This window comes from Sinocyclocheilus anshuiensis, unplaced genomic scaffold, assembly GCF_001515605.1.
Source record: "Sinocyclocheilus anshuiensis isolate Anshui unplaced genomic scaffold, SAMN03320099.WGS_v1.1 scaffold524, whole genome shotgun sequence".
In the NCBI taxonomy this organism is placed as follows: domain Eukaryota; kingdom Metazoa; phylum Chordata; class Actinopteri; order Cypriniformes; family Cyprinidae; genus Sinocyclocheilus; species Sinocyclocheilus anshuiensis.
Window position 1 is genome coordinate 1,709,682 of NW_015555703.1, and position 11,887 is coordinate 1,721,568.

The 11,887-nt window shown below is 39.0% G+C and overlaps 1 protein-coding gene across 1 annotated transcript in view; it reads right to left on the minus strand.

Annotated features, from left to right (window-relative positions):
- LOC107671764 (protein Wnt-9a-like) overlaps window positions 1-10,983 on the minus strand; it is a 33,793-nt gene extending 22,810 nt beyond the window's left edge. The window contains exon 1 of the mRNA XM_016464719.1: window positions 10,859-10,983. Within this exon, the coding sequence (XP_016320205.1) occupies window positions 10,859-10,950 (92 nt within the window). The 5' untranslated portion in view covers window positions 10,951-10,983. The remainder of the gene's footprint in view (window positions 1-10,858) is intronic.
- Window positions 10,984-11,887: the final 904 nt, after the last annotated feature.

The window sequence follows — 11,887 nt, forward strand, 5'->3', positions numbered from 1 at the left end:
GTGAAAAAGTCATCTCATCTGAATCAGGAGAGAAATATGCACAGATCAAGCACTGTTTACAAACAAGAACAATTCCAAAAAAATTCTAAACAAATATATCAGAGGATTTTGACATGAGACAACAACAGAAGATGAACTTTTTCACTGGAGAAAGCTTATGCTTACTAAGCTTATTATTAATTATGGACTAGCCTATATTAAAATGGTTAATGATGAATTTGTTTCTCACAAACAAACCTCTTTTCACTTCACAAGACATTAATTTATGGATTTGAGATTATTGTGATGTTTTTATCAGCTGTTTGAACTCTCATTCTAATAGCATTCTAATGGCACCCATTCACTGCAGAGGATCCATTGATGAGCTAAATTTCTCCAAATCTGTTCCAATGAAGAAACAAACACTACATGTCCGTAAACAAACTACACAGCAACACTCAATGTCACTGCTTTGGTCCCACCACAAAAACAAGTCCTCACACACACAAGACAGTTAACAGTCTTGAACCTAAACAAAGCGAACTTGCTTTCAACACGTTTGGGCTTGCTGGTTGTGTGGTCTCCCGGCTGGCAAGTCAGGGTCCCCAATTACTTCAAATGCATGCCAATCATCCCCCCCAGCTGTTGACCCCAAACAAAGCCTTTTCTCAGACACCACCCCCCACCCCCCAGCTGTCTACCACAGTAACCAAAAACAAAGACAGATGTGAGGAAAAGTGTGAGTTACTGGCACAAGCCAAACAAAAACCTTCGAGGAGTCCATTCGTGTTTCTGATTTGGCTTGGAATGCACTCTGGACAAAAACACGCCAATTGTAGCCAAATCTCAACAGATGTGTCAGCAAGATGGATTTAGCGTTAGTCCGTGATGCTCGTTCAGACAGAGTGTTTCAAGATGCTTTAATGACATTTCACACATCACAATGAATGTTATAGATACCAGAAATATAGCAAGCAAATCATAATTGCATAATATCTGCTCAGTGTCAGCGAAATGAACCTGTGGCCTCCAACTCTGACCCTGTCTGATCTGAATTTGTTGTCAGAACAGCTCCTTCAAGAGGTGAGGGGCCCAAGAAACACTCCACTAGAAAAAGAACACTACCTCTACTGGGTACTGAAAAACACCTCTTCCCGCTCCAGGGGTAGAAGAACATCTCCTTCAGAGAGCTAGATGAATTTCAGGCTGCTGTGCTGGAGTCCCATCTAGAGTTTGACTGGCTTGGCCCAGCAGGAAAGCAATAGTGGTAGATCCAGCCAAGCAGCAGTGGCAGCCTGTTTTACATCTTTCCGCCCCTATGTGTGGCAGCCAAAAAATCCTAATGACTCCCGTCATAATGATCACGCTAAAGCGAATGTTTACCTGTGGGGTGCGGTTAGCATTGCAGGTTAGTGATTACTGGTTTGACAAGTGGATATATAGTAAGACTTGTGTTCATTGTTTATGAGTTTCTGAATTGTGAAGGAATTGTGGCAGCTGTGAAGGAGTGATTTATATACAAGTGTTGTGTACTACAGTATGTTAAGAGATCAGTAACTGGTTAATGTTTTTATCTACTGATAAAAGTGTACTACTTACAGTACTACTTACCATTAGACAATATTTATTTTATATGTATACAGGTTTTACAGCAATTTGAATCTCAGTGTCCTCTTTAGAGGTACAGAAGTCTCCCCAAAGATGCATTTAGCCAATATCTTCACTGCCGTACAATCACAAAACTGTCAAAGTAAAAGAGTGGTACATTCAATGACAATGCTTTAATCAGCATATTAAAATATTTTCTGTCTCTGTTTACAAGTCGCACACATGGAAAAGTTATCTAAGAAACATAGACCCATTATATATATATATATATATATACATATATATATATATAAAATTGTGGACTAAAGATGGACTTTAACCAAACGTTGTCCATTATTGTAATGGTTTAAATAATTGCACATGTCTGAGAAAGAACCTTACTGAGAAAATCACTATTGACTTTTCCATCTTTCTCTTAAATTCTTAAAGGGGTCATATGATGCGATTGAAATTTTTCCTTTCTCTTTGGAGTGTTACAAGCTCTTGGTGCATAAAGATTAACACAGTTTTGACAAGAAGCATTGTAATCAGTTCCATATATATCATTTTTAGACTGCAATTAATCATGACCACTCAATGCCAGTCAGCATACAGAAACTGTTCTATATGACGACATGAACACAGTCTGGACCCCTAAAATTATCTGTGAATTCACCAGCACACTGACTGCCTCACAAGAACAAAGTGCTCCCAAATAGCAAGAAGATGACGGGACATGACGGCAACAGAGTGACACACACAGGATGTGAACGAGTCGCCATGACCTTTAGAGTCACTGTGGGCTGTCAACTGGCACAATAGCTGAGATGTTGAGAAACACCATGTTGTAAATTTGTCAGTTCTAGTCACGATAGAACACAGGAAAACTGCAGATGTACACACACAGGATGGCTAAAAATCAATAAGACACGGATAGACAATCCAGAAACATTTCGCAAAGAAAAGTGTTTTCCATGTGGTAGTGTGGCCAGATGGATTAGGATGAGATGTTTATTCACTCGGCACTAATATTTTGTTTGGCAAGGTCACATGAGTATGTACTTAAAATCATTAACAGAGTTGCCAGTCTGCTACAGCTGTAACCAGGTGTAATATCCAAAGGAAAAGTTAATGGACAATACCTAGCATATCCTAAAAGAAAACTTGATTTCTAAGGGGATTTCGCAGTTTTGTTTTAATTAAATATCAAATTTGTCATTGATGTTTCTCTAAAACTTTTGAAATAACCAAGTCAGTTGTTGAGATGCATTAACCATAAATCCAAGAGTCTTTGGAAAAGTCAACCTGGTCTTATAAAAATACGTACCTCTGGGAACTTTTCTGCAGCACCGTTTTTACGTACCTTACTGCACGTTTTGCCGCCGTTTCAAAGAGAAATGTCCACTGAGTGGCACTAAAACACGGGTTCAATACGTGAACCCTGAAAAGTTTTTATTATGTTGATATAGGTACATATTGCTGTGTTTTTATTGCGTTGCTTCAGGTAAGTATTATCCGGGGACTGTCGCTAAAAGTTAATGCTCTATCGTGTTGAAAATATGCCCTACACCAAAACCAACCCTGAACCTACCCGATAGTGTTAACAAATGCAAAACTGATATAAAAATGCATTTGTTGATGCAACCGTGTCATTTGAATTTCCTTATATGCTGATTTGAAATGTTTTGTCGAACCGTAGTTACACAGGATTTGAACCAGAGCTCCTTACTTCTCAAGTACATCTCCGTACTCCGTGAGCTACCAAACAAACCTATCGTCTATGAAAACCCATAGATATGAAGCTGGATATGTGTGATGCTAACATTCAAAAGCATTGGTTTTCAAATTTCCCAGCATATTAATATTGTTTTGAAGTCATAGCATGATATTCTTCAAGTAATTGTGCGAAAATTATGCTTTATTAATCGAAACTCTGTAAATTTGTGTGAAAAGTAATAAAAGGTGTCGGAGTTTTAATGCCTCTAGTGTTCATTTCTTTTGGAAACTGCAGTGATATGTACTTATTGGTACGTATTTCGTGTCTCGCTAAAAAGTGCCCCCAGGTACGTTTATGCCATGAGACCAGGTAGGGAAAAATAGTAGTACATCTTTCCTCAACACGACACATGATTTGAGGTATTGTTCATGCCTGTAGCACAAATGGTGCGGAACAAGTAAAGCATTTAATAAATTAAATCACTTTTTGTTTAATACCTGAGCAATAGTAATAGTGAAGTTTCGTTTGTCAAGCACTGTTAATATAATTAATGTGGATTACACTGCTGAGAGGACTTGGTCTTGGAAGAATTTGATGAGAAATTAATTGAATAAAATTGAATCCACTGACGTTTGCTTGTAGATTGGTACCTTATTTTCCGGAAAATGACTATAAGTCACATCAGGTCAAAACTGCATTGTTGAGAGAAAAGAAAGAAAAAAAAAACACAGATAAGTAGCATTAGTGTACAAGTTACATTTTATTATTACATTCAGAAATAATGTAAAATACAGGTAAATAAAATGTTTACAAACATAGAAAGACTATAAACATGCATTTTATTTTCCTCAACTCCATAGCAAATCCTTTTACTTTAACAGTATTCAGAACAGGAATGAAAAATATAAGTATAAAACAAACATAAATTATAGTGGCATTCATTATGAATTACATGTAGTATAAACACCAAGCCAAAACAAATTTATTCAAAGCGAAACTACACTTTATTTTGATGGTCCCCTATAGACATTTTGTTGACTAAAAGTAACTTTGCAACTACATGTCAACTACCAGTCATTAAAGTATTAGTAGAGTATTAGTAGACTGTTAGGCTAGGGTTAAGGTTATAGACTAAGCTGACATATAGTTGCAAAGTTACTTATAGTCAATAGACTACAGATATCCGAAGAAAGTGTTAACAGATATTAAGCAGATGGTCTACTAATACTTTAATGACTAGTAGTTGACATGTAGTTGCAAAGGTACTTATAGTCAACAGAATGTCTGAGGACCATCAAAATAAAGTGTTTCCCAAAAATTTCCTAAAGGGGGCAGTCATCGACTTGTAACCCAAAGGTCGCAGGTTCGAGTCTCGGTAACGGGTTCGAGTCAAATATAGCCAACTAATTCGGCAGGAATCAAAATGTGTCCACTTTGTGCATGTTTCGCATGCTTGACGATATTTGCATGATATAAGTAACTTGGGAACATACAGTAAGATGATAAAAAAACAATTTAGTTCGATTTTTTCTGAAAATACGGAAACTAGGGCTGGGACGATAAATCGATGCAGAATCGATTCGTGGATCGATTCTTAGATTTTCAGAATGCATCGCGATTCCTCTGGAATCGATTCTGAGCTTAGATGTTAACAGCAGATGGCGTTCTAATCTAGTTTTTATCCACACACTCAAATGCTCATGAAGAAGAGTGCTAAAGAGCGCTTGTGCGTTCGGCTGAGTCATGTAATTCCACCTCAGCTCAGAATGCGTTTATGACGCGAGATTAATGTAAACACAGTCCACTGTGAACACCTTTGTAATTCGCTTCAACCTTTTCGAATTGTATGAATGATTATTTTAGGTTCAAGTGTGTGTGTAAGGATTTGGAAACAAGCAGAGTACGGCTGTTTCTAAAGCATGCAGTGCCATCTGCCATTCAAAACTAAGCTCAGAATCGATTCAAGAAAGAATCGCGATGCATTCGGAAAATCTCAGAATCGATGATATTCAATATTTTCCCAGCCCTAACGGAAACTTGACACAGTTAGGCATAGTTTTTCATATTGTTGTTGTGATCTATTTAAACGCAAAGGGAGACACAAATGTATTTACTAAGGTTATTTTATTTGGAAACTAACCTGAGAAGCAGTACAGACTTCAGCAATAGTCTCCATTTACTCTACGAGACATCTATGAGAAACAATACTAACAGGCCGCAATATCTTAGAAAATAATTAAACTATAATTCAACATAAATGTAGGGGTAGTAGAGTAGGACACACACAGTAGGTTGGTGCGTACAGTACCATGCGTGTGGTTAGCATTAGTAAGAGGTTTAACCACGGGGCTCGACACAGGTCAGCTGCTCAGCGATGGTGACTGTGTGACTGGCACAGCATGGGTGCACCACAGAGCTCCACATGACTCTACCTATCGACCTCACACCATGGCACTGAGAACCCCAGCACCCAATGACAGGTACGAGAGCTGCTCCACTCTCTCATTTGGGTTTCCACTAAAAGCCTTTTCTAAAAGCATGCAAACATAGACCTTAATGATGTGTTTGTCCTTACCATAAAAGCATAAAAATGGACTTGAGAAGTTGGGAATCCTAACATGCTTTGACTGCAGGGATCAGTAACGTAGCATTTATGGTTCTTATTGTAAGCTGTGTGACAATATAATGACACGGCATCTATGACACTGATTCTATGGGCACACTGATACATTGATCATCTTCATTCCAAATAGAAGACCAAAATGTCTTTTATGGAACCAATTAATCTTAAATTGACAGCTATATTAGTTACAGTTATTTATATTTGCTGATGACAGAAATTATATAGCTTTTTCTACATATTAGAGACTCTCGTAAAGCCTAAGTGTACCTTATACTACAGCTACGAGTACTAAAGCTGGTGCCTTGAGGAACCAAAGACCAAAATGCCTTTTACAGAACCAATTCATCTTAAAATTCAAGCTATATTAGTTGGTTATTTATATTTGCTGCTGACAGAGATTATATATCTTATTCTACATATTAGAGACTCTCGTGAAATCTAAGTGTACAAGTACTACTACTGATGCCTAGAGGAACCAGTTGAAGTGCTTGAATTTGTGGTTACCATAGCCAAAAACATCTATTATATATTTATTCAAATCATATATTTGCTACCAAATAATTTAGCAGTATATTGTTCCCTAGTTCAGTCTTAAAGCCTGAAGTCTGAAGACTGATTCATGCGCATAACCTACCCTAGCCAAAACCATCTATTGAGACATTAATCTGTGGTTTTTGTTTGTTTGTTCACATTATACAGGCAGCGCAGCGGTAACAGTCTAAATGAAAAGAAAAGAAAAGCAGCTTTAATTAAAAACTCCTAGTTTGATGCAATAAAACGGAAAAAGCATGAACTCAAGGTACATTCTTGGTTTGTCTTGCCTACTGTTTTGACATCAACGCCCAGTCCGTGTAATAAATGTGCATGTATGGTTCATAGCTCAGGGTTTTTACAGTCATCTTATGGTTTTTCAGTCATCTAATCTTGGCTGTAGTCACTGATCATTTTGGCCCAGAGTCCACCCAAAGCCCTTTGTGGCGGAAAACAGCCTGTGGTGAGAGACGGAAAACACATGACATGGTAGTGCCACTAATTAACATCATTTCATCAATCCTTGACCACCAAAACCTATCAAGATTCCATATTGGCTTTCCGGTTTTGCCTGGCTATTTGCTCCTGTCTGATGATGCCCATCACTGCATTCCCAACAACAGCCTACATATCTACAAAACACACCACTGACTGGGTTAGGCAGGAGCGGACCTGCCCTCTCTTAAAAAATCAAGGCAGACCTCCAAACTGTGGTCGGAGCCGTACTACCAGAATATTGAGCCATTTGGATGCAAGTGTGCCAAACACATTTAAAGACATTCCCCAGAGCAATAATACCATATAATCAAGGCAGGGTTGGGATGACTCCTGCGGGAGAAGCCATTCTCACAGCTTGTCGAGAAAGCCATTGAGGAAAAACAAACCGGTAGAAATATAGAGACATGGATTTATGTTTTTCAAGTGGTTACTTGAAATGTCATGAAAGCCAAAGAAATGTTCATAATCTTAAGTGTGTTTATAGTAGAAACATTACACTATGTTAAGCTGTCCAGCAATGATACACAGTTCGGTGGAGTTGTACCTTTAGAAAAGTGAAACAAATTTTAAGTGAAACACATTTTAAGTTTTATGTAAAGAAAACATGCATATGATTCAATAAAATGTCTGTGGGTGTGTATAGGAAGTGGTCGCATGTGAGGATCTTCAGTTGCAGACACTGCTATTCTCTGGCACTGAAAGGCGATCCACCGCAGCTCAGGCAGCCACTCTCATCAACATTCCCAAGCCCAAGTCTAGTCGGGAGATTTAATCTGAAGTCTTATGCAGCAAACTGGGGCTTTCCTGAGAGTCGTGGCCAAAACATGCCATCGCCAACAGATCAAACTGACCACAACTACCTTTGAATAAAACTGCTGCTCTGTTGACCTTCTCCCTGTATCCTGGTCACACAGCTCTCTGCGCTTATATCTGTTTTTGCCACTCATTTCCCACTGTGCTAAGATTTCATAAAGAAGCAGATGATGATTGAAGAGCAAGGCGCTTTTACAGAAGTGACTCTACCCCCTGGTGGAAACATCAGGCACTGCAAGTACTGCTGCACCTAATGATGGACAGGTTGTGACAAAACATGACTCGTTATTTAGTACAACTAAATCAGAATAAATGACAGATGAATTACAGAGTCTGAGGGATAGAAGCACAGTACTTCCTATAGAAATACTGTGGAAGCCTTGGGCCTGTTCTGACTGGGTTCTAGGGGACAGAACTACACCTGAACCAAAACTGGTTGAGCCTTTATCACAGGGTTATAATAATGCACATACGCATGCATGTTGTTGCAGTCAACATCTTCAACACAGGATTTTGAAACATGTGAGTAACAGCTGATGTTAAAGAAATTGCTAAAGGAAAGTGTCTGACACTTTAACCTTATGAACTGATAAAGATTTTCAATTGAATAGTTCCTTGTTAATAGCTCAAGTGCATTTCACCAGTCTTCCTTGTAAATAACAAGACATCCATCATAACTTATTGTTGAGTTTTGGGCTTTTCAAACGTAAGCACATCGTACTTTACATCTCTAGAATTATAATTTAGGTGGCAATCTCACATATAAGTCTTAAATATTTACCCTCATTTCAATTCAGGTTTACTTTTAGGACAGCAGTCCCCCACATGTGACCCCAGGCTGGCTTCCTCAGGAGATCTGCGTAAACTTGTCAAAGCCAGGTACAAAAGAATCTCATTCCATGGATATTCAGGGCTTATTTTCCCCATGTCTTCCCAGCATGTAACCTCTTCCCCTTTCGTCCCTCAGGCTGTTTGAGGTGAGCTCTACACCTAGACAAAAAGTGTGCAGCCTCCATATTGCTGTATTGTTCTACCACCATTTTGTCCCCAACCAACCGAACCTGGTCTCCCTGAGACTGCTGTTGGGCACCTGTCACTACAGACTGGAGGGGACGGGTGGTAAAAACTAAGGCTTTGCATTCTTGTGGCCAGGGTGACAATTTCAGCAGCGGCTCAACTAGGCAAGGAATCCCACCCAACCCTCAGAGACACAGACTGAGGTCTAACAGAGACTGTGTTTAGGTTTCACATACGCTCCACCGCACTGGGGAAATTGGGTATGCAACATTGACCCTCTATTTAAGTAAATCAGTGGCCAGAAGATGCATTCACCTCATGGAAGGTATTTATTTGCACGTTAGTGGAAGCAAGTGTGACAACATATCAGAAGGTAATAGTTTCATGCTGTTGCTTGCACAAGGTTGAAATGACTTGTTTGATTTGTGATTGTGTCCTTGTCTTGAAAAGTAGCCCCTTGACTGTAGAGTTCAACAAAAAGTCTTACCCATATCAGCGTTCAAAATTAACACTCATTGTGTGAGATAAGAAAGAACACCCATAATGCCATAGTGAAATATATCACTAATGAGTTCCATATAGTTTGTTTTCATGACCCGGTAACATGGAAGTACAAGTGGTTTCCGTCAAAGTAGACAAAGTGCTGAAACTGGCAAAGTTTGAGTACTTCTAAACAATGGCTAGTTAGCCTCACATACGCATGACAAATTGAATGTTAAAAATATCCAGACATTTATTAGACATAGCCACTTGACACTGCATATCTGCTCATTATCACACATTGTAGTTTATCGTTTTCCATTAAATGTGCCAAAAAACAAGGGGAAAATATTCTTAAGAGGCTAATTCCAATTGATAACAATCTTTCAGATCAAATAATGGAGACTATAAATCTTTATATGAAGTACTGTCCCACCCATGCGAACACAGGCCAGCATTTATTAAATTTATTGACTTCCTAAGAGGGGGTAGAATAGGCTTAGACCCAGTCTACAACCACTGCAGCCCAACAAACCGGTTTACTGCTTCATAATGTTCAATGGGGCCTGAGGGAGCCACTCCCGCCCTGGCCCTTGATTTGCCCTAACAATATCCTCTCCTTAGCACACCTTTTTACATAGAATCTTCCATCACTGTAGAGCCAAGAGAAATAATGAAACAGTGGCATGAACTTCTGAACAGCTGTTGATGGTGAAAACTGTTCTGGGATAGAACTCTGTAACCCACACCTGTCCATGGATTATGTCCAATACTTTCGGATTGCATGTAGTCATTTAGTCTGTATGTAAAAGACTTTCATACCAGTCAACCTATCTACTTTTACCCTCCAAACTTGGTTTCAAACTTGTTGATACAAATGACAATGATTTAAAGACGAGTTAAACACATGTTTCTCGAAACATGAAGGCGCATAATGGAAGAATATCAATAAGCAGCACGCGTCATAGAGGAACATATTCCAAAGGCGTTCCCGCGGTATCACAATTACCTCAATTAAAATTATGCTAGGAGAATGTTTATAGGGGGAACTGGGGAAACTGTAAATTCAACACACATTCTTGAACTTGCGCTTATTAAACTCCTGTGAGCAAGCAATGGGGGTGCCAGAACGAGTGTTTATGCTGTATGAAGAAATATTATCTGCGATCTGAACAGACGTTTTGGCCACCAGGTTAGAGATCTCCGTAACTTTTATTGTTAACAGCTGTTGAGAGCTGCTCGTGTCTGTTTTCTTTCTTCTACGAGCATCTATGAGAAAGACAAACCTGACCGGCTAGTACCTGCCATTCAAAACACGCTATTGAATGAATGTCCCGATATGCACTATTTAATTAACTGGTAAATAAGGACATATTTATTGAACTTGCAAGCAAGTTATTAACCGGAGACTTCGTGCAAACATGTTGCTATAATGAGAACATCACTCACACTGAATCGCAACTCCACAGGTTGTTATGGAAAGCGAAGTTTACATAACGCGTTGTCTATTTTATGATCTTTGATTTATAATTTCGTATCTATCTTTAGTCTATGCATTACAAACTTGAAGCTTAAAAAGCATTTAAAGAGTGAGGAAGAGTTCCTCTGCCTACCCGAAGTAAGCTGTGCTCGGTCCAGGCAAGCTGATTAGATGCACTATAATGGTAAATGATAACCATCCCAGGAGAAGGTGTCCATCCAGCATTTTGTAGCGGCTCTGGGGCAGCTCATTTCGTTCGTCCTGAGTTGCTGTGTAAAATCCCTGCTTGTGAGAACCGCACTTCTTATACACTCCGATGATTTCTGCGCCCCTCCCATTCACTTTGTTTAGAACAGAACAGAACAGAACAGAAGAGAGAGAGAGGGAGAGAGAGAGAGTCGGGGGGAGTCTGGCTTAATTATTTACGTTTGCTGAAATAGGAAGGCTAATAGATTGTGTCTAAGCATGTGCAATAATAATCGTGATGTTTCTGAAATGGAATAAGTTTTAATTAAACGTTTTAATATCAGAGAAAATCTCTCGAGCTGATGAAAGATAGTGAGCATGCTCAACCAGCATATGATTTTTTCCCCATTATTCATGTTCCATTATGTTAAATTTGAGGTAGCTCACCCAAAAATTGAAAATTCTGTCATCATTGTCCTCAAGTTGTTCCAATCCTGCATGAGTTTCTTTCTTCTGTTAAACACAAAACAAGATATTTTGAAAAATGTTGCTGGTCCCCAGTGACTTCCACAGTATTTCCCCCCATACTATGGAAGTCTGTACACTCTAAAAAATACTGGGTTAAATACAACCCAGTGCTGGGTAAAATAAGGACAAACCCAGCAATTGGGTTGTTTTGACCCAGCGGTTGGGTTACTACCACCACTGGGTCAAAACAGCCCAATTGCTGGGTTTGTCCCTATTTTACCCAGCACTGGGTTGTATTTAACCCAGCATTTTTTTAGAGTGATGGGGACCAGCAACATTTTTCAAAACATCTTCTTTTATGTTCAACAGAAGAAAGAAACGCATGCAGGTTTGGAACAACATGGGGTGAGTAAATGATGACAGAATTTTAATTTGGGTGAACAATCCTTTTAACACTTGCCCAGCAGTGCCATGATTTCTTTTATACATTTCTGAGAGGACATACTGG